This window comes from Ananas comosus, linkage group 10, assembly GCF_001540865.1.
Source record: "Ananas comosus cultivar F153 linkage group 10, ASM154086v1, whole genome shotgun sequence".
Taxonomy (NCBI): domain Eukaryota; kingdom Viridiplantae; phylum Streptophyta; class Magnoliopsida; order Poales; family Bromeliaceae; genus Ananas; species Ananas comosus.
The window spans coordinates 11,982,290-12,006,716 of NC_033630.1; the positions used below are offsets into that span (position 1 = coordinate 11,982,290).

A 24,427-nucleotide genomic window follows, 5' to 3' on the forward strand; every position below is an offset into this window, starting at 1 on the left:
ATTGTACTCTCCCTTAAGTTTGGAATAAGATTTTCATACTCAAAAGTAAAATATCCAATAATTTGGATCTCCTACTTGGGATGATATCTTTTGAAAATATTAATCTCATTTTTAAAGTAAAATTAGAATTCTAAAAATGTATGATGTAACAAATTCGCCAATAGTTCCTAGATTTTGGAATAATATAATAAATTTCTATTTTTTTCACTTATACAAATTTCACATAAATTAATGAACACCACCAAATTTCGTATAGCTAACAAAACTTAGAGTTATTGCAAGAAAAAGATTAATTAACTAATTTGAACCATAAATTACAAGTTTTACTAACCCTGTCCTAATTTGGTCAACCAATTTAGTAAACATTAGAATTATTATTCTTGTTGAATTTTATTTTTCGTCTTATTGTAATTTAGCCACTAATGTAAATGTATCTTTTAGTATATGAATTGGTATCGTGGATGTGAGAGATTAATTACTAGAGTATTAGGTGTATTTGGAGTCAGATTAGGTTTTTCGAGAGAGCAATGTTTTCTGAATTCCACTTTCGATGATAATAAAATTTTCGATCGATTTTTGGCTGAGCCACATGAATTGTTTGCGTTCTTTTATATTTTTTCTCTATTATTTTAATTATATTTTAGCTTTCCACATTCAAAGAGCTAGATCTTTATGAACTTTAATTTTAACACATTTTATAAGCAAAACATATCATTAATTACTTGTGTATAGATACATTGTATTCTACATTTCATGTATCAATTATTAATGGCCTCATGATTGCCTTTTCAATTAATGATTAACATCACCATCAGTTTCTTCTTCTTTTTTTTTCCTTTTTTTTTTCCTCTTATTTTTTATAGCATTATCTTTTAACTTTACACCCCCTTTTTTTTTAAAAAAATAAATATAGATAAGCAAGCACTAGTTACAGTGAGGTAGTATATATGCATGGCATCATCAACTCATTATGTAGAGGTATATTCACTAAATATTCCAAATTCAAATATTAATTTGCATATATTAACTTAATCAGCAATAAAATTAATATGGTTTTTTTTTTTGTGTAATGGGTTAAGGATTTTTTGTCCAGTTGTATACAAAAATTTTTTTAGTTAAAGGGTAAACATAAATTTCTGGTTATTTTTATCCTGTTTGGTTGAATTAGCTCAAAATGACTTAGACAATAAATAAAAAAAAAAAAGAAAAAAAATTCAATGCGATCTCTACAACCCATAAATATCCCACAAGTCTTATTTTCTCTCTTGTATTTTAAATACTAAAACCCTAAAACCCTAACTAAACCTTAGAACCCTAGGGAAAAAAAATCGGAGTGGGGGAGCTCCCAATGATGCCTCGTTGGGAAGCTTTAATTCGTGTCACGTGTCATTTTTATCTTTATTCAAGGATTATGATCCTTCTCTCTAGTGTTTAAAAGTTTTATTGGATTTTAATATTAAAAAAATACTCAATGAGTTATTAGATGGAGGCAAAATTAACACGTGGTAGCAGATCATCGGGGAGCTCCCTGCTGAAGTTTTATCTAACCCTAGGATTGTGGGTTGCCCAAATTATACATATATAATGTTATTGGTTACAAGATAATCTTGTGAAAGATTGAAGTTAAGCATGAAACCTTTTTTGTGGAGCTAGTGTGGGAGGGTCTTGCTTTTCAATATCTCAATAATTTGGGTGGAAACTTTTGCTTTTTATCTTCAACAAACAAAGTTAGTGCTTATTTTGGGTTGGTTGGTTTGCCTAATGGGAAGCCTCTCTCATGATCTCAAAATCCAAATCTAATATGTTCTACTATGAAAAGCATGACATTTTGATTTTCAAACGTTAATTTATTGTAATTTTTAGCTCAAATTTTTTAGATTATTTTTTCAATTGAGTCCCACAGACTAAGTAATTATATTGATTGAATGATAATGTGCGTTGATGTAGCAGTAACACGTTAGTATTGTAATTGATGATGTGATAACAACTAAGATGTCGCATCAAAGCATCTAGTCAACTGATTTGAACCAATGGATTTGATTGCAATAATCTAGAAAGCTCAAGCAAGAAAAATGTAAGTTTGGGGACCAAAGATGTAACTTAGCCAAAAATATAAATTTCGAGCACTATTTTTTTACAAATCGAACAATGACTCATTATCTTAATTTGATTATGTAGATAATATATATTCATCATATTAGAGTTTAATTTTAAATATTAATCATCAAATATTGAGCAAGTTCATGATATTTCTCCTTTTTCTCTCTCCTCGATCTCTCTCTCTCTCTCTTAATTCCCTTTTTTTTTTTCCCCAATTGATTACTAGTCGAGAACATATGCAACCCTTGAATGAAGCAAGGGTCATTTGTTGACCTTATTTCTCTTCTCCTTTTTAAGGGGTTTTTTTGCAAAAATAATTTTGTAATAACTTTTGAGTGATCTAAATAATTCTGTCCTAAGAGTTAAAAAAGAAGAAAAAGAAGCAAGGTGTTGGTAAAATTGTTGTTATATAAGACTAGGAAAACAAAGTAAAACGATTCACCATATTTTGAAGGTAAAAATATAGTGAATGATTCACCTAATCATACTTTTTTCTGTGCATGTTGCTAATGTGGTAGAGATGGAGTTAGTTAATACATGAAATACTTCTTTGCATAATGTGGTTGATCACTTAAAGTAAATTTTGATTTGCATTTCCTATCTCAAGGAATTAAATTGAACAATATTGAATATAAAAACATTAAAATTACCATTCTCTAATAGTTTAGGTTTTTAGAGAAAATAGTTATTTCATATAATTTGAAATGGTATTAAGGTCTTGAGTTTGAATCCCGTCAGACTCTTAGTTTCTTTTAATTTTCTTTTATTTAATACAAGTCCATATTTTAGGCCTGTTAAAAAGTCTCGAGCCCCTAGACATAAGAGAGAGTGTTGAATATATTTATTAGAAACACCGTACTCTGAGTTCGAGTTTTGCCAAACCTTTAGTTTTATTTAATTTCCTTCCATTTAATTCAAGTTCATGTTTTAGATCTACCAAAAAGTCTCAATTCCATATGTGAGGGAGAGCGTTGAATATAAATATTAAAAATATCGTTCTCGATCTGATAGCTTAATCTCTTGGAGAAAACGATTGTTTCATATAATTTTACAAAGAAAATATTTCTTTACCACTTTTTGTGATTTGACGGTAATAATAAGCAAATCAACAATCAATAACTATGTGGATATGTGGTGTAAATTTAAAGGATGGTTAATTTAAGATGTAATCTAGAAGTCTTTGGAGAAAAAATGCCACCAAATTCATTATGAGTTGTGGGCTACAATATCTCTTCTTAGGTAAGAATAGTAATTAATATACCGACCGTCCTAGAGCAAGTGACAAAGGGCTTGGTGGTTGGTACCCGAGATCCAAGTTCGAATCCTAATTGATCACATTTCTTGCTAAGTTTATTTTTAAATAAAATAAAAAGAAGCGGGTAGCGTGCTACCTATCTCTCAATTTATATATATATATATATATATATATATTTGAGCTAGAATACTTTCGATAGCAAACGGGCTCCATTGCCATCCATTTATTTTCTATGATAGAGCCTCCAAATCGACTATTGGCACCATTGAACATGGTCTATACCACTTGAAGTGTTTAGAAATCAAATTTGAAATCTTTTTGACATCATTTGCTTAGTGATCAAAGGTTTCAAATTTTGTAATTTTAATGGTCGATACGAGGCGTTTTCTCCTTTAATAGCGTAAAGTTATCCAAATCATTTGAATTTTTGTTAGAAAATTTTTTAAACTATTTAAAACAAAATCTATATTCTTGACCTTGATTATAAGACTCCTATCATCATTTTTTAAAAATATTCATTTNAGAGCTAGGCTGGTATACTATCGGTAGCACGGAGGTCTCCGTGCTACCAAGTTGTTTTCAATGCTGTGGCTTCCAAATCCACGATCGACTCCGTTAGACTTGATCTACACTACTAAAAGTATTTAAAAACTAAATTTCATAATTTTTTGGCATCATTTGGCTAGTGATCAAAATGTCTCAAAATTGACAATTTTAATGGTAGATGTGATGCGTTTGTGAATTTAACAGTGTAAAACAATTCAAATCTGATGAAATTTTTATAGAAATTTTTTTTCACTATTTAGAATAAGATCGGTAGCTCTGGTCTTAAATTCAAGTCTTTTATCATTAATTTTTATGAGATTTTTATTTTCAGCGTTCATTTTTAGACTACTCGTTTGATAGGTAAATGATGCCGAAAAATTATGAAATTTAGTTTCCAAATAATTTCAATAATGTAGATCAAGTCTAACAGAGTCAATCGTCGATTTGGAAGCCGCATCAATGAAAATAACTTGGTAGCATGGAGGCCTTCGTGCTATCGATAGTATATCAGGCTAGCGCGCTCTCTCTCTCTCTCTCTCTCTCTTTCTCTCTCTCTCTAGATCTCTCTATATATATATATATAAGCTTCTATACATGTGGATTTCTAAAGTAGTAATTAGCAATCATCAAAAGGGCTTAATTACATTTTGGGTTAGATGCACCAAAAGCACTTGAAATTTTTGCAACTAACCAGCGACATTTATAATTCATCAATTTAAAGTGATGACTAACATTTGCCAAATGATCAATAAATATTAGAGAACGTAGTCCATCGATACACATAAGTGCTCTTGATACCCAAAAAATCGCTCTTCTATAGTTATTACATTTCATTTTTAATAATTAAATGCAAAAAAAGAAAAATTAATTACAAGAGTGTTTTTGGGACACATTCTATACACACATGCACTATAGAGGAGAGAGAGAGAGAGAGAGTCCGACTACTATTTTTGTAGGAGGACGGAGGTCTTCGTCCTTCTAAGTCGTTTTAAATGATAAGAATTTTGAATCGATGATCGGAGCCGTTAAAGTTGATCTATAGTGCGTATTTTATAACGTCTAGAAACTAAATTTCAAATATTTTAAAATTTTTTACCAAGTTTATTGAAGTGTCGAAAAATTAATAATAAAAAACGAATAACCTTGTGAAAATAGATGTTAGACTTTTCAATTCATAATCGGAGTTATCAAAAATTTTATCTAAATAGTATAAGGAATTAATTTTCTATCCAAAATTAAAACTGTTTGAATTGTTCTATGCAGTTAAACAAGCAAACAGCTCATATAGACCATAAAAAACTGTCGATTTTGTGATCTTTTGATCACTACGTAAATAATTTTTAAAATCTTTACAATATAGCGTCGGATATTTGCTATATTGTAGAAAAGCTTGGAGATGTTTTCTCCATGCATCGTCTAAAAAGCGTCCCCATATTGAGATTTTCTTATAGTAATGGCAGTATTGTAAGAGAGTAGTTGAGCCAATAATCAAAATTGCAATCTAGTACATTGTTTTATTAATTACTTGCCCAAGAACTACAAACTACAAAGGTGGCACAAAAAAGGGTGCTCTATGCTTTTGAGCACAAATTAACATGCAATGACACACCCACCACAAAAAACCAATTCAAGGGCCCCAAACCCCACCACCTCTCCCTCCACTACTCCAAAATCCCTCCTCCACTGATCTCCTCTTTACCACCTCCTTATAGTTATAATTATTTCCCACACACAGAGATGGAGAGTGTTGAGAGAAAGAGAAAGAACTAAGAGAGAGAGAGAGAGAGAGAGAGAGAGAGAGAGAGGAGAGAGAGGGAATTAATAGAGAGAGATAAAGAGAGTTGTGTGAGAGAGAGAAAGATCATAGAGAGAGATGGAGAGTGTTGAGAGAAAGAGAAAGAACTGAGATATATATATATATATATATATATATATATCTCAGGACGATACCACGAACATTTTCGTGGTTAGTAAAACATGAATATCTAAAAATTGGCAATCTAGTCGTGACAACTAGTAAATGTGGGCAATCTAATATGATAAGTTGGTTGGTGGGTGAGTTGGGATCCCCCGGGTGTAGTAGGATTGGTGTATAAAAAATTTGATTTCCGATTTTTGAATGTTCGTAGTTACAGAACCATGAAAATTTTTATATCCTCGAGTTAAGATATATATATATATATATATAAGACTAGTGTGAGAGACGAACAAAGAAATAAATGACTGGGTGATAAATAGAGTCATCTCCTTCTCTGTTTTTGTCATCATTTTCTAATAATATATCACCTTTTTGAAGTTTATCATGACTACACTAAAAAAAAAATGAAATCATAGCACACCAAATTTGAAATTTTACATAGTGAAAGTATGAGACACTAAAATAAAAAAAGAAAAATAATAAAGTAGTTAGTTAAAAAGAATAATTTAGTCACTATTTTAATTTTAATTTTTCATGATTTTATGTATAAGCTATTTGATATCCACCTATATATAAATTTTTCTCTTTTTATCTTGGTGTTTTATGATTTAACTATATGAAATTTAATATCTTATAATTTTACTCTTTCACACTCTAGTATTCCCAGCATAAATTTCGAATAGGAATATATATATAAGAATGAGTGTGTGGGAGATGTTCTTTACGTACCTCTGGGGATCGCATATGATACGAAACTTTGTCTGGGAAATTGAAATGATAAAACACAAAAAGAGATCAATTATTATTGAAAAGTTAATTTTATAAACTTAAACTGATCGATCAAAAAGATTTAACTTTTAACCGATAATTATTGTTAGTTTTTATTAAAAGGGGTTGACAATTGCCGCTAATAGTCAATCCTTTTAAGCGTTTAAATCATCGAATTTGATTAAGTTTCTATGTTTAAATTAATTTAGAGAAATAAACTAATCCTGTTTATTAAATTTAGTTTGTTAACCTTTGAACTCTGTCTATATCAACTATACCCACTTAAAGTTTTTATCGGTTATGTAGTCCCACATCGACATTTAAAAATAGAAATTGAACAATTTAATGTACTTTGTTGGTAATATGACATTTTCAGTTCGATCATCTTTTGCTATAAATTTATAAAAAGATAAGTTGTGAGGAAGAATACATACCCGTACTTTAAAAAGCGATGTGAGTACTGCACCTAAACTTAATTTATTCTTTTTTAATAATTACGACTTTCAAATCACACTGAGCTTAAATCTTAGAGTATGAGACTATAGTATAATTTAATATAATATACTTTGTTAGAAAGTATGAGATTTTCCAATTTTACTGTATTTTGCTATAAATTTATAATAATATAAACTCCACTGGGAAAAAAAAAAATCATAAGTGATTAATTAAATAAGAGACATCTCGATCTTAGATTAAATTTCACTCCTTCGATTCACGCACTCTTTCTCTCTCTCTCTCTCTCGTTTCTCTCTCTCCCTCCCCCCATTACCACTCGAGATCAACATAGAGTCCTCGTACAAACCTGCGTCTCCGTGGTTGTTTCCATTCGAAACACTACGATTCGTTCACCCGCCTCATGCTGCGTCTCAAGAATTCCAACCAGCGACGCTTTCTACTAGAGCTAGTCCTCTTCACGCAAAGCCGGCGCCGCTTCGCTTGATGATGATGATGATGTACCGTGCTCTTGACGCAAACCTCCGTCGTCAAGGACTCCTCGATGTGAAAGAGGTACTTGTTCCTTCGTCTAGTACTAGTAGTAGTACTAGTACTAGTAGTAGTCGTCGTCTTATTCTTCTTCTTCTTCTGCTCTACTTCTACTTCTTCTTCCTCTTCCTCTTCCTCTTACTCTCCTCCACCACAACAACAAAACCAAAGCCTCTACAAAAATTAATCTACAGAAGAAGAAAGAACACACCACTCCTATCTACAACACCTGTGGATTTAATATATAAACCATGTTCTTAATTATAATTGATCACTTCAATGGCGCGTAACGCCGCCTTACTATGATATCTTATATTTTATATTTATTGTATTTTCAAAATTTAAAAAACTAAACTATACCCTGAAGTTATTTGTGTTCATATTTTATATTTTATCTATATCCATATCTATATTATTTTAAATATTAAAGCTATTTATTTAGTGTGTATTATTATTATTTTATTCGTTATTTTAAAAAAAATGGGGTATGTGTAGAAGTAACGTGATAGCTGTAGCCTCTCTGTTTAAGGCTAGAAATGTAGCGGAAGCGGCGATCACAGGTCGAGGAGAAATCAGTGCTGGTATAGTTAGGGCATAGGTGTAGGTGACGAAGAAGAGAGAGTGACTGAGGTTTAGGTAGTGGTAAAAGAAGACGTCGCGAGGCAGCGCTAGGAGCTTTGGGATTAAAGTTAGATGTGTGTTGTTTTTTAAAATTTTTCAATGTTTTGTACTCGGTAAAAACACGCGGTTCTTTTTTTCTTTGTTTTTTCTATACTTCTTTACCTCTAATTTGGTACTTTTGTATAATTAACTCTCTATTCCCCCTCTTTTTTTTATTATATTTTTTTTTCTATACTTCTTTACCTCTACTTTGGTACATTTGTATAATTAACTCTCTATCCCCCCCAATCCTTCTACTTCGTAACTCATCTTTACCATAATACATTTGTGTAATTAACTCACCCCCAAATCCTTCTACTTTGTAACATACTTTGGTATATTTGTATAATTAACTCTCTATCCCCCCAATCCTTCTACTTCGTAACCTACCTCTACCATAATACATTTGTATAATTAACTCACCTCCAAATCCTTCTACTTTGTAACCCACTTTTACTCTCACCTTTCTCTCTTCTCTTTTCTCACTTCCTCTTAATCGGTGCACCGTTTTTTAATCCTCTTTATTACATATCCATATCTACACACATACAAACACTTTAATTACGCGTACAAATAGTAAAAAAAAAAAAAAACCTCTTACAAAATGACAGCCAATGTCAATGTCGCATGCATGCATCTGCGGGGAGCGTACATTAATTTCTCCTATATAGTACGTGCCAAATAAATAATTCGAACCCGTAATCTCAGCAATGATTTAAATAAACGGATATAATGAGAGAGAGAGAGAGAGAGAGAGAGAGAGAGAGAGAGAGAGAGAGAGATATATATATATATATATCGAACATTTTTATTTTTTATTTTTTTTTATGATGTTAATCACAACAGGTTTACGCACATATAGATTAAGAAAAAACCTAAACATGATAACTTTCAAAGTACCGGCGGCGTACCCGGTTCGTTATAACAGGAATTAAACTCAATTAACAACGTTTTAATAAAGAGTAGACCCGGTTTATTGATCCTTATATAACCCCAACCCGTTCCTGTGCCCAAGCTCAGGGACCACTTACACCTACGCGTTAGCCCCATGCATGATCACTTCACGATACCATTTCACGCAAAGATACAAGTTTTTTTTATCTTCGTTTTCAATACATAAACTGTGTATTCAATAGTATTTTAAATCTTAATTGTCTCACTTTTTTAATTTTTAAGACTAACCCGTTCTTATCTTGGAAGATAAATAGAGCTCAATGCGCCGTTTACATAATAGCGTTCGAATGTTGTTTCATCAAACACTAAAAAGTCGAATTACTACCCTTGTTAAAGTTAGTAAGCTTTATGTTTTATTCTCAACTTTTGTGAAAAAAATCGTCATAAGAACCTATTTAATTTGTTGTTAGTTGATAATCTTTTCCAATCTATTAAGGTATCTAAATAGTTTTTAGTATACGTTTAACTACTTCAAAGAGTTTAAAGCTTTTCTTTGCACCTCCTAACAAGTACCTGAAAATTTATTTTTAAATCCATCATCTTGTTAATTAATTCCCCGGTATACTAGTACCCGATTCCAGGTGAAAGGGAAGTTTAAGAGGAATGGATTTCATACCCGGTAATTGTCACTTATTACATTTTAACCTCAGAGAACAAAAAAAAGGGATATAAAAAGACTTTAAAGGAATCATTGGGTTGAATATTTAGCAACGTACGTGTTACGTAAATTAATTTTTTTTTTGTTAAATTTTTTGTCGGATTGTTTTCTCTAATTTCTAAAATTGGTAGCTTAAAACGTTGGATATCGATATATAGAAATAGATAGGTGTCATTAAAAACTATGATCATTTTCCCTATTTAATATAGATCAATACTACTAAACTTGGGATAACGAAACAGTTATTATTTTAAACAAGATTTATATAATTAAAGTGATAGAAGCTTAACGCCCGCTTCGGTTAGTTGAAGAGTAATAACGTGGTTTGTAAACTTAAAACTAGGCACTCTTTCTTTAATAATAATTAGTATTTTTCTTTTTCAACTGACCATCTACTTATCTTAGGAAACAGCCCGAATCTTTTGCTTGAACGGAGTCAAGCATAGGGTTCGAAAACCTTAACAGCCTAAGTTTGAAAAATTCTTTCTAATATATAATTAGGATGTAAGCTAGATATCGTTTTTCATAGGCTGGTTATATATGATACCAAGTCATCCCATAGAACAGCTAGTTAGTCGAATTAATCAAAAACCTAACGAAGCTCTGGACCTTGTCGCACATACTATACTCATTCCAAGTGTTAGGGAACTCTTTATCGTACTTAATTATCTCCACTTTGTTAAAGTTATCCTTTTTATCTCCAATTAATTGTAATTTTAAAACCGTGAATTCAAATTAAGTACGTTAATACATACAACTATAGATTTGAAAATTAAAGGATAGTGTAACCTTTGTCAAAGACACGTCATGTTCTTACGTACGGATACTCTAGAGGCATTATTAATTTTTCTTTAGCGTTCTATAGTCACTCACCTTCTTCTGTTACCTCTACCCTGTTACGTACGTATCGATAGTGCGTGTTGAAAACAACGCACGGTTTATGATCCCAAACAGGTTTCGACGAGTTAATATAACAAAGATTAAACCGATTTCCTTAGGAGTAAATATAGAAGTGTATAGATACGTATTAACTTAGATCAGGTATTGTCCGAACTCATTAATTCGACTAACTCTTCCTCTTTAATAACTAACGCGCGTGAACCAAGAGACCCAATTGGCTAGATTATGTCAGGTAGTATAGAGTATGAAAGCCAGACTAACAGATTTGTTTTGATGTTGAATAATTTGAATTCGATCATTTCTTACTATAGATTTGTTAAACCCAAGCAACCCGTCACGTACTCGTACTGTACCACCTAGTTCAGGTACCTTAATTATTAAAGAGGACCCCTTAATTAATTTATTAATCGATTTTTCTACTACGTACCCGGGTCCTATATACATATATATCTCACTCTCCACACCTGTTGTGTTTCCCGTTCAACCGGTGACACGAGGACACATCTGTTTCTTCCCAGGGTACGTGAGTATTTAATGTGGTGGTGCATGCATGGGGTGTGTGTGTGTGTGTGTGTTTGTGTGTGTGTGTGTGTGCGTGTACGTACATGTGTATGTATATACATTACCTAGTCGATGACGTTTAATTTGAAGGGGGATTAATTTGTACGAACGAATTTGAGAGGACATGGTTTGGACGGGTCGGACCGCGGTGAGCGTAACGCGGTTCACAGGGACGCTAGCAGGTGTCCACGGGTGGCACCTGGTGAGCGGCCCCCCTGGTGCACATGGTGCACCGGCACAGGTAGGGACAGCCGCCGTCGGCGCTAACCAGGTGCAGCCGGAGCGTAAGTAGAGGGTTCACGGTGTACGTGAAATTATTAAAGTGATCACAGGAATGGGTGGACCGAAACTGCGTGTTTTCACGGGCAAATACCACGGGCAAAGGTTATAATCAGTATATAATTAGTAATCTTTATTCTTAAGAGTGAGTATATACGCATATATATTTATATATACTACGTACTCTCCAAAGAAAGATAGTCGAATTCGAAAACTTATTAAAAGAAATCAATTCGATAGAACTTTGGAACAAGTAGGTAAAGAGGATTAAAGCAAAGCAGGCGAAACGCTGCAGATCAGTATGACTTGAACACAATTTTACCTATAAGATTTTTGTTATCAAAAAGTTTGACATCTTTAAATAAACGATATATTATAAAACGTTGTTACGGTGAAACGATTGGGAGAGAAGCATCAGCCCGTATAGTTCCTTAATCATTCTCTCACCTCCCTGAAAACAACTCGATTAATTTATTTGACAACTAATGAAAACAACAATAAAAAGAAAAGAAAAAAGAATTAAACTCGATATAAAAAGAAGAGCTACGGTATAACGGAGTGACAAACATCGGTTCAAGTAAAAGCTTTACTTACTTCGCCTATCGCACGTTGAAAAAGGAGTTTTTTTTTATTTAATACGTTGTTAAATTAGTAAATAGTGAATGGAAGTAAAATTGGAAACCTATATATATTCTGAGTCAAGAAATGGTGTATCGTGGTTATAAATTAAACTAAGGAGAGAGAGAGAGAGAGAGAGAGAGAGAGAGAGAGAGAGAGAGAGAGAGAGAGAGAGAATGAAAACAATAGAAATTTATCAGGAAAACCAAACGGAAATAGAGTACCTTGTTACTTTTTCTATCCCTTCCCATCATGTACACCCCCTCTCCTCTCTACTTTATCTCACTAGTGACCACTCAATGTCCTCTTACAACGATCCCATATAAATTCCATGAGACTCATCTTTCACTGATTGATCCCTCCTACGACGTACCAAGTAACGTACAGTGTAAAGTAGCACCTTTACTTGGGTTCTCGTTTTTATTATAACAATTATGATTATTATAAAATACTACGTATATGGATATATGTATAACATACTTAATTTCATCGATATGTATATCATTCCTGGTACGTAACTCTTCCTACACATATATACATGAGTATAACACATGGGGTGATCGTTATTTCGTAGGTTGTTGTTGAAATTAGTAAAGCGAGAGAAGTCTATAACGATGTTGGAAAACGTGAACAACAAACCATGTTGATCGATTCTACGTGTACCAGTTTACACGTGTATGAAATTCTCACGGGAGAGACACACACAGATGCGCGAACCGGATTCGTTTCTTTTCTTTTCTCTTATATAAATAAATTCAACACGCTGAACAGAGTTTAAAAAGTTCGGTTCATTAGATGGGATGTAACACCCTCATCTAATCTAATCTAATCTAATCTAATCTAATAAGATTAGATTAAACCTAGGTAATAAACACTTGTAGATTTGGGGAATCAAAAGTACTGCTAATTATTCATTGTTAATGAACTTGTAATAATTAAATATAGAATATCTTCATTTTAGTTTTTGAAAGAGACAGAAGCAAGCACCTATATTTGAAAGTTTCGGAATTAAAATAAAACAAAAAAAGGGAAAAAAGTAAAAAGATAGTAAAACGATAAAATGTTAAGTAGTTGCGGAGTTTTTAATTTGAATATATTTGATTCTGGATATTATTACCGTTAATTCGTGTTTTAAAATTCGCTTGGAAACGTACACCTAAAACGATCTTAGGGGTACGTAGTTTTCCGAGTGTTTCTGATCACCTATTGTTGGAAAGTTTAGTAGGTTACTAATCCGTAACCGTGTAATAAGTGGTACGTATATATATCGTACGTTAACCTGGTAAAGCGAACAGAGAGATTTGTTGGTACGTACTATACATCGTCATTCATCGTTTTATATACCCAGTGAAATACCCAATTTCTCGATTTCAAAGGTGGCGAAGTAGTAAGGTACGTATATATGAACGATTATTTTCTTTAAAGAAACTTATAACGAACTAATTAGTTAAGTTTGGCAGTTGGAGTATAAATCCGAATCAAATCATAACTCTAGATAGATTGCGATAATCTATTTTACCTCAACTCCTTTTTCGTATATCCCTATACGAAGACGGAAGAGACCACCCTGACGTCTTTTATATAGCATTGGCTAAGTAGCACTATTCGCCTTGCGTTATAATGCATGCCTTAGTTTGTACTATAAAAGGGTAGCAGCAAAGAGTGGCGTGCATTACGTTAGAGGGGCGTTAAGGTTTGCTTTGGAATTAAATGAGGTTGCAATTGAAGTAGTACCTCAACAACTTTCATAAAAATCAATGTTATAACATATGTGTTATTTTTTATTTGCTTTCTCGTCACGAGTATACAATTCACATTGAATCGGAGAGGGGACTGTCAGGGATCGAATCCACGGTTTCCTGAAGGATCAACCATGGGCTATAAAGTTTAAGCTTGGTATCAATAAAATATAAAGATCAATTCAAATAAAGAATTTTTTTCTTTACTTGCTTCACCTATTGTCCGATTACCGGAAAGAGAGTTTTTTTATATCAGTGAGAGGATTAATAATAAAAAATTATAAACAACTAGGTAAGTTTTATTAAACCGCTATTATTCGTAAATCTATAATTAAACTAGCAGCTGCTGCAGTTGTTAATTTTACCGACAAAGATCGATCAGTTGTTTAACATGTAAGTTATCTTTGATTAATTGGACAGCAAGAGTGGTAAATGTATCTTACTTAATCCATATGTTTTTGTTTCTAAGTATTATTCTAACTTGAAAAGAACACTATCTTTTGAAGTTTATTGATATAAAAAAAAAACCCCCATGTATATACAATCCATTGCCGTCGAAGAAAATACCAAATAAACTAACTTTAGATACGCCAAAAAACCAAGTGAACTAGTACACTTTGGAAAAACATATTAAAGAAAAATTTATATCAAAAGACCCCCAAGGGAAATACGATTTTTTTTTTGCTTCTTTTGAAGTTTATTAAATCTAATCAGTTTAACATCTTTAATTTCCTCTAGAAGAAAAAAAAAACCAATAATTCCCTGGTTCACGAGTTTCTAGTGGAAAAAACCAGTTGTATTAAACGAGAGAACTATGGAATGATTGGTTGAAAAGGTTGATAAAGCATAAAGTAAACAACTTATAAAATCAAAGAAATGTAGCTAGTACTGTTTTACCTCCCCTAGATTAGTAACTTAATCTACTGCTTAGTATGTTAATTGAATGGATAATTAATAATTGTTAGTATGAAAGAAAATTATAACTGAACTTAAAGAATCCTGGTCGAACGAAAGATAACACCGAGCTTTGAAAAATCTCGTCATGACTTGCCTTTTAAAAGAACGCTAGATACTACCTTCACCTTCCACCGACGATCTAAGATCGAACCTCGGTCAATTTTATGTATATATCCCGTCTCTAACAGGGTTAGAACTAATTAAAATCCGGGTTTACATAGTGAGGTAGAGGCCATGTATTCGAAAACCGTCTTAGTGTATTTATCGAACATGCACATGCAATAAAAGAAGACGCAGATAGCTGAGACAAATTACAAATATTTATAAACTCAACTTAAATCATCAATAAAACCCCGAAAACACCATTAATTTAGAGTAAGTGATTCTTTCAAGTCCTTCCTGGATAGATCGATCGGAATGATAGTGAGTTTAACTTACAAAAAGGATTACAACCAGATTGTACATATATCGGAAATTTAACTACCCGTGAGCTCACTAGATGACCATCCACATTTATTTTGTACTTTGGTTTTTTTTTATTCTTCTTCTTTTCTTTTCCGTACGTTGTTTCAAAAAAAAAAAAAAAAACTCTCTTTCCATCGTACGATGACGAAGTAAATTAACCTTCCACTTAATTCGTTTTTTCCGAAGCTTTTTTTTTTCTTCTTTTTCAACGTTATCTCGAGGGTTTCCAAGGATGTTCTCGCATTTAGATGACTGTTAACAAAATTGCAATCAAAAGATAAGATTTTTTAAGAAGATAAGACGAGGTTGGTTTCTCGGGTGGTCCGTCTTTGTTACCAGTTATTTGCTTCGCTGGCAGAAATCTCGTTCACCATTTCCCGAACCACCAACCATGAGCTCTAGGTTCAAGCTTAGAATCAACTAAGTGTAAAGATTGATTTAAATAAAGATTTACTTTATTTACTTTGTCCATCGCACGATAGATAGAGAGTTTTTTTATTAAGAGAAGAGGGATAAAACGGGGTGAAATGCAACGATCTAAAGATCTCGCGTGGTCTACTTAACGTCCATGAGTCCTTAGCAAATAAACCGTCTTTCGTGAGGTCGTCGCGAGAACTCTTCGTTGTTGTACGCTTTTCCACCAGTTGGCAGAGTCCAAGAAAGTACGTCTCGTGCGTGAGATCGTCGTGAGGTCATGGAGAGAAGAGGGCAAGTAGGGGAAAAGTTGGCTAATAGGGAACAATCATGAGAAACAAAGTCATGATTGGTTGATTTTTAAAATTGAAAGTCTCTTCAAAACTAGAAGGTGTTAACTCTCTTCGAAGACAGTATATATCTAAGGTGGCAGGACGTCTTTCAATATTTCACTAAATTAGCAGTTATAAAGACTATTTAAGGTAGAGGTAAACAGAAGTAGAGCCAACAGTCAGTTCCACTACAAACTATTATCGATTGTTGAAAACGGTACAGTACGGTACATTAATTTAACCTTTGAAACACCCCCACCCGTTTGTATCTAAAGTAACAAATTAGTGAGATACCTCAGATTATAGATATATTAATTCGAGGGAATCGAAGATCTTAAACATTTCTATATATATATATGATGAGAACACTTTCAAGAAAACCCTAGTATCTTCTTCGGTGGAGGCGAAAACTGGACCACCTAGAACATGTATAACTATCTATGCACCTATATATGGATCTGATTTCAAATTAGAAATTTTATACCTCTCTTTCAGGAACAGATTTTAGTGTTCAGTAACTAGGCTATACTAACCGTGGAAACTTAAGTCTTTGCTCATTTCGAAATGTGACGAGTATTACATGGATTTCATAATAAGTATTCAGTCGTCATATGTATATACGCTATCTAATAAAAAATTTTTTTCTTTTTATCTCGATCACTCGTTAAATCATGAACATCTGTTGATTTTCCCATTAGAGCCAGTAGCGATTGCACGTACGGATATAACGTGTTGATTAGGCGTATATTATATAATTGTTTATTCTTGTTGCTGCCAGGTATTTCGATCCATCGTAAAACTCTATGTGTATCGTGATGATGTATATGAGAAAATGTAAACTATAAGTTAATCCATAACAATATTTACTTTAAATTTTTTCGATTTAGTTAGTCGTCAACAATAGGTATATTTCAAACTAGCTATGTAGTTGTTTTAGAATACATCTCATCATGTATCTCACCATGTTAATCATATATATATATATAATGAGATCTCTTTTACAGGAGTACTGAAAAAGGTTACCTTAATTATTTGTTCAGTTCTCCCAGTCGAAAGAGATAGTTACTCCTCTCCTCCGACTTAGTTCGTCGGTTTAACAAACCACTCCTCACATCAGTGCTCGGAACCTTTAATTCATTTTATAATTCCATACAACCGCTGATATATTAAATAAATTAAATATGTACAGGTGGTTGTAAAAAAAAAAATAAACGTAACTGACGAATTTTGAGGACTAAAAAGTGTGCAATCTGTCCAATACTTTAATAACACGTCCTTACGAACTACTCACCCTTAGAACTAAGCGCAGCTAGTTCGATCGCAATCTAATAATGGCACGATAAAGGATAGTTTTAATATATTTTGTTAGCGATGGAAGCGCACTGAGTTTGACTACTCTTGGAAAACAAGACTATGGTACACTTTAATATATTTTGTAGGTAACAAAAGATTTTCAAATTTGACTATCTCTTACAACAAAAATATAAATATGCGAGATTAATCAAAGTCTAGAAACTTACCATATTTAAGAAATAAAAAACAACGAAAACAATGGAGAGGACATGCAGCCGTATGTACCATGCTACTTAGTGAACTAGAGATAGTATGCGCAATCGAAGATTTCATAGCATTAGTTAAGATAGACTACTCTCTATCTCTCTCTCTTTCTCTTTTGATAGGAAAATCAGGGCCGGTGTACTTTATACTTCGTTTTCATTTCTCTAGACTATACCTGATCGATAATCCAAGTTTGATTAATCTCCGGATTCTAAACTTTACCTGTTTAAAGTTTTCTGTACGTACAGTGTAAACACAATCAGTGTATATACATCGAACTTTGACTAGCTTACCCTGGAGAGGATTGTGTTTAGGATTTGTGTTATTACATTTGCTCAGCACGATCCAAGCCTTTCGTAAGGTTGAGTTAAGAGAGAGACACACAAACACACAACGTGGTGTTTCTATATGGGGGGTGAACCACTCTTAATTGTTTTTCCCTCAATCCATCCCTCCCCTAATTATATAAGTGTGCGTTTGCGTTTGTTCATTTAAGCTTAAGCTACGTAAGGGACAACGCTAAGATTCAATAGTCCTTTCTCCCATCTAAAAAAAAACAGGGGTAAGACTTTGAAACTCTACAAGTATACGACTCCACCTTTGTGAGTAAACAGAAGATAGATGTTCAGGTTAGTTGTGTATCCCTTAAAGTGTAACCATGGTTTAATTTCTCTATCTCTTTCTCTCTCCTTTATCGTCCAGTAAAAATCACTGTGTAACAAAATTCTCAAACAGTTGCTTTGAAAAGTAAAGCTACCACAAGATATGACAATTGAAAATTAAAAGAAAATATTATTATGAGCGACATTGATAGCAAAAAGAAAATATTATGAGATACCCCAACAAAAGCAAAGATTAAAAGTGACTTTTTTTCTCCTCTATATATATATCTTCTATATATAAGTACTTAATTGTAACAGACTATATCTCTATCTAAGTTGATTAATTGTAACAAAGAAAAAGTATTTTATCTAGATTTTCTCCTTTTTAATTTTAACCTTATATAATTCATGACATCTATAGATAATATAGAGAGGTTTTTTTATGAATTAATAAACTGTTATATTGTATCTCTAGACCATTGATTTATAGTGTTGAACTTTATGTTTCCTTAAACTTAGGTACTAAATGATCTCGATTCTGTGTAAACATGGAGGCTACTAGACAAGAGAGTATGATCAACCATTGACAATCAGCGTTATTATTACAAACCGTTGTTTATTCTAGCTAGCAACATTTAGAACGTTATTTAGAGCACTAGTATTTACCGATTTGTTATATATAGTTAGTAAACATAATAATGTTTCCGTGTTCAATAATGTTATTTAATATATAACGTTGTTAAATTAAGAGCTGCGTTAGTTTAACCGCATTTTTGTTTCAAATAATGTAGACTTAATTCTCTGTTTTCATTAATTTGTACGTTTTTCTTTTGTCCATCGCTGGTATCAATCAATTATTAAATGACTCCATATATATATATATATATAATCAATACACTGAGCCGGTTTACTTGACACCGAGTACGTCCAGGTTTTAAAACCCTCGGTTATTTAATTGAATCCTGAGAAGGGTTATACCGGGATGGTAAGGAATGTTCCCGGCAACGTTAATAACACAAACAAACCTCAAAATCTGCAAAATAGAGGGTTTTACGAGATGACATCGAGATAGTGACACTAACACTGCTCGTCAACCAAGGTTAGAGTATTTTGTGTAACGAAAAGGGAGGGGGGGTTGGACCAGGGTAGGGTTAATTCCTACGTTTGTCCCAACTAGACCCCCGCCTTCTTTTCCAGGGGGGTAGAGGGCAGGGCGAATGGATCGTCCCGTCCTGCTTGATCGAGCATAAGCAGCTAGGTAAATGTCCGCCAGCCCCGCTCTTCCATATCCAGCTAGGAGCTAGACGGAGGGCGAGGTTAAGAAGCCGTCTATATAGCCCTGCCTAAGTCTTGCATGCTTAATAGTAAAAAAGAGTGACTCAAGGTTCTTAGGCTTAGGTAATTAAACGTAGAGATTAGGGTTAGTCAAAATCATGTTAATTAAAGTAATTGCGGCGAAAATAAAGTACTCATGATCGAGAAGTACTACGTCGTGAATTAATAAAATGGCGTTCAAACTACTTAATTATTAATGACATCGAAAAATTTAACGTCACGTACGTTGAGTCCGCATTACGCTTGAATGAATTAATGGTATATTTAATTTAACTTCGAATTAAACAAAAAAATAAATGTAATATAACTAAGTTTAAGAGAAGAGAAAATATATATATATATATATATATACACACACACACACACACACACACACACACACACACACACACAAATATGACTCGTGGAATAATGAGGTTGAACCATAACCAGCACACCCAACCTAAGAGAGAGAGAGGGAGGGGGAGAGTTAAGAGAGAGAGAGTTGAGAGAGATACTAGAAAGAGAGAGAGTGTGTTGAGAGAAATAGAGAGAGATAATTAAGGGAGAGAGAGGAGAGAGAGAGAGAGAGAGAATCAAGAAAGAGAAAGAGAGTTGTGAGAGGTAGAGAGAGAAATAGAGAGAGATAATTAAGGGAGAGAGAGGAGAGAGAGAGAGAGAGAGAGAGAGAATNATACAACTATTTTAAGTCCTTTTTGCCTTTTCCTTGATTAAAGTTCCCTTTTTAGCTAATGTGGGCACAATGGTCATAAAGTTAAAAAGGTATATTTTTGTTATATCCACTACTTTGTTAATTCTCCTTTCCTAATCCAATATTATGTACACACTTAACTACGTACATGTGTGATGTTTATTATCTAGTGTTCTTATATATATATGCTTTTTTCGGTCATTTATTGTGTTTCTAACTTGTTCAAGTTTTTTGCTTGTTATTTTAGGTTCGTAAGAAGAAGCTCGCGAGCTCCACAAGCAAAGGAGATGAATACGAGACCGAATTGTTGGAGCAATTCGTCGATACCGACGCGACAAAAGAGTTCTTCACGAGGCTCGACCTTCAACTCAACAAGGTGAACCAATTCTACAAAGCAAAGGAGAAGGAATTCTTAGAGAGAGGGGAGTCACTAAAGAAGCAAATGGACATACTCCTCGAGCTTGAATCCATGATTAAATCGCAAAATGTAAAGGGTCCAGTGATCAATAATGAATCAAATGAGGCTCCTTCTATGTGTTCCTCAATCACAAATGGTAAGAGAATTATTATTATTATTATCATTATTATTGTTATCACTATTGGCTATTGATATAAGTGTTACATGGAGTAATGTATGATTAAGTAATTATATGTAAAATTTTTGTTAATAAGAAATTTGAAATGCTTAATAGTGCAATTCCATACATGAAATCAATAAATTCATAATGCTAGATCATGATGTACTTAAAATTGTACAAAATGCATAGAAAATGTTGTTGCAATTTATCACCCTATATATATAATAAAAAAAAATATGCCCACATTACTATTTTATATGTTTCTAATTGCGGAAAATGGTATGAGTACATGACCTTCTAATACCCTTCTTGATTTTTTTTTCCTTTTTTTTTGGCTTATAAGAAGAGGAATCCACCAAGATTACTATAGAATTCGAAAGAACCGAAGACAACTTCTCCGACTCACAAAGGCTCGATGATTCGTCAAATTTCATGAAAGTGAGAACAGAAGAAGCAAAGCTAAGAAGTCTCTCAAATAGAGTGATAAATTGCGGTGCGAAAAATTTAACAATCAATATACCATTCACTACTCCTTCGAGGACTATATCCGCGATAAGTGACTTGATGTGGAAGGACATATTTAGCTCGTCGAAGAAATGCGACGCCAACGGCGTAAATAAGCTTAGGATTAACAAGACTAAGCTTCACCATGCAGAGAAAATGATCAAAGGAGGCTTCATTGAGTTGTACAAAGGGTTGGGGTACCTTCAAAACTATCGGTACAACTCCATATATAATCGAACTTTAAAAAAGAACATAAAATATTTTGAAAAAAAAATTTGATGTAAATGAAATTTGAAGTTTGTTTTTACATATCCCGCAAAATCATTTACTCATGCATGAACTTTTGTATATATATTTATACTCCTCGAAAGTGCAATTTCTTTAAAATAACCATGATATATATTTTAATTAACTTGGGGGAAAAAATCATTATAAAATATACCATGATATGTATATGAAAATTGTGATTTTTCAGTGAAAATATGTAAATAGATCTCAAATTAAGGATAGCACATACCATCATACAAAAAATAAATAAATAAAATAAAATAAAATAAAATAATCTTGTGATAAATTAATAGATATTTATTACATGTAGGTTTATGTTGCAGGAACCTGAACATGCTAGCTTTTGTAAAGATCTTAAAGAAATTTGACAAGGTAGGATATCACATTTTCCTCATAGGTTGTTTTTAATTTAGTGTATATATATTTTTTGATCATAATAGTTTAGTAAAGTTTGATTAATTTATTGTATGCATCTCAGGTGACAGGGAAACAAATCCTTCCTGATTATCTCAAAGTAGTAGAGAGCTCCTATTTCAATAGCTCAGAAAAGGCACCTCTCTCTCTCTCTCTCTCTCTAGATTCATGTAGATGTTGTTGAGCTTAATTGTGTATTTGCTTGCTTTGCATGATTATTAGTTTAAGCCTAAATGAAGTCCAAATGTATAGTTATGCATGTTGGCTCAAAGGAGCTAGCATCCTGTCTTGTGGCAGGAGGTCAGATTGAGCTGAGTCGTGTTCGAAATGATGGGAGGCTATGTTGGGCTAAATCGTGTTTGAAGTGGCGTGAGGTTGGTTGGGTCGAATCACAATCAAGATCCGACCGTGGGCGCTTGTTTGTATGCTTTAATTAAGTGTATTGATTACGTATTTTTAATAGCTCAAGCTTTTGAAATTAATGGTTAGCACTAACAATCCGACAATGCAATGTACCAATTGCAGCCCGGAAGGTCTAGCGCGACTCTCTGAGCTTGTGTGTCTACCTATCTTGCATGATTATAGTTTCGGATTCTTTTTTTTTTTTTTGAGAGATAGGTATTGGACCTAATAAATTATTCTTGCTAGCGGGTCGGGTCGTTATATATCCAGCATATTGATCGTGGCCTAGAGGGTCTAGGGTTTTGACTCTCTCTCTCTATTCTTTTCATGTGTGCATGTATAAATACACGCACAACATATACAATAATTAAAATTCACATCACACTTATTTAAACATGTTCATAAGTATGTATGATTATTTCCAAACATCGATTTGACATTTTTAGAACATCATTTTAAGCACCTAACTAAAAATGCAACAAACAACTAATCATAATCACTCGAATTTACCTCGCGCTACCGACAATGCAAATCACAGGCGATTAAGCTAATGGACGAGGTCGAAGAGATCTTCGTCAAGCATTTCGCGAAGGGCGACGAACGAAAGGCGATGAAGTACCTCAAGCCCCAACATCGCGACGAATCGCACTCAAAAACATTCTTCATTGGTAATTTTCCAAACTTTGAACTCATCATACATTTAGTTTTTGCTCATGCTACATATTTTTGCTCTCATTTTAGGGTTATTCACTGGATGCTTCATCGCGTTATTCATCGGTTATTGCACAATGTATCGATGTTCCGATAACCCTATCTACATGGAAATTGATTATCATGTACTTAGGTGCTTAAACAAAGTTTAATCGATTTTAATTTTCTCGATCGCCTTTTGTGAAATTTTGATCGTAATTTGGGGGACCAAAATGTAACCTAATCTTGTTATGTGAATACTACTAAATGAAGCATGTTTAGCCTCTTGTTTCTACACTTGTTTCTCTATGGATGCAACATACTCATGTGGCGAAAGGCGCGAATCATTTATAGCTTTATATTTGAGTTTAGCCCTAGCAAGGAGTTGGATCATGAAGTAAACTAATTATTTACTTCAATAAATTTATAGTTGTGAGAATTACATGAAGTATATTAACTAAACCTGTAAAGGTGAGCCGCGCATTCAAATTTTGAACTCAAAATGCCGTGCACAGACTCAAATCAAACAAATTGAAAGGTCGGATAGCTCAGGTATGTTCTATATGTTTTTACCTTTTTCAAACCATAACTGTGGACTTAATTTTGAATTTAATGCATTTATTTTATGAATAATTGGGGGGTTTGAATTTTGTGTTGAGACTAATTCACTCCAATTTTGGTTGCATGGACTCAAAAGTAATTCATTTGTCTTGGCGGGTCTTGAGGTAATTCGACGAGGGCATTGGAATTTCTATAGGTAAGTAATGATTTGCGTATTTTGAAAAAATAAAAGGATCTAGATGCAAAATTCACCATAAAATAATGAGCAAAATATGTGGGTAAATTACATCATTGGTCACTCAACTTTTTGATTAAATTTTATTTAGGTCATTGGAACTTCAATTTCTTTCAATTAAGGCACTAAACTTTAACTTGTATTTTAATTCAGTCCCTATTCGAAGGATTAATTTATTATTCGATGATTACATATTACTAACCCTTTTATTTGCAAAATTATGAAACAAAATAATAAAATGAACTAATTGAAATAAAAATAAAAACTACTAATATGTAACTTTATTTGAATTGAATTATGCTTAAGAGATAATAATAGTTTGTTTNACTTGCTTTAAAAATAATTCCTGTTTAACCCTGCTTTTCCAGTCTACTGTACTACTACGAAACCAAATAGCAGTCGAATAAGACTAACACATAAAAAACTGAGATTACATTAAGCAGAAGACTTCAAATAGATATG

General features: G+C 33.0%; 1 protein-coding gene across 1 annotated transcript; it reads left to right on the forward strand.

Moving 5' to 3' along the window:
* Positions 11,429-23,464, forward strand: LOC109716245 (phosphate transporter PHO1 homolog 1-like). Its single transcript, XM_020241573.1, has 7 exons — positions 11,429-11,575; positions 20,541-20,847; positions 21,215-21,590; positions 21,987-22,035; positions 22,142-22,213; positions 23,018-23,147; positions 23,221-23,464. Exons 1-7 carry the CDS (start codon positions 11,429-11,431, stop codon positions 23,340-23,342), a joined length of 1,203 nt encoding a protein of 400 aa, XP_020097162.1. The 3' UTR covers positions 23,343-23,464.

Bases quoted from the DNA above. Each gene is read 5' to 3' on its own strand.
- LOC109716245 (XM_020241573.1), top strand. From the start codon at position 11,429: ATGGTTTGGACGGGTCGGACCGCGGTGAGCGTAACGCGGTTCACAGGG. The intron at 11,576-20,540 runs GTGCAGCCGGAG...TTGTTATTTTAG, and splicing joins CCGCCGTCGGCGCTAACCAG to GTTCGTAAGAAGAAGCTCGC. The intron at 21,591-21,986 runs GTACAACTCCAT...TTTATGTTGCAG, and splicing joins GGGTACCTTCAAAACTATCG to GAACCTGAACATGCTAGCTT.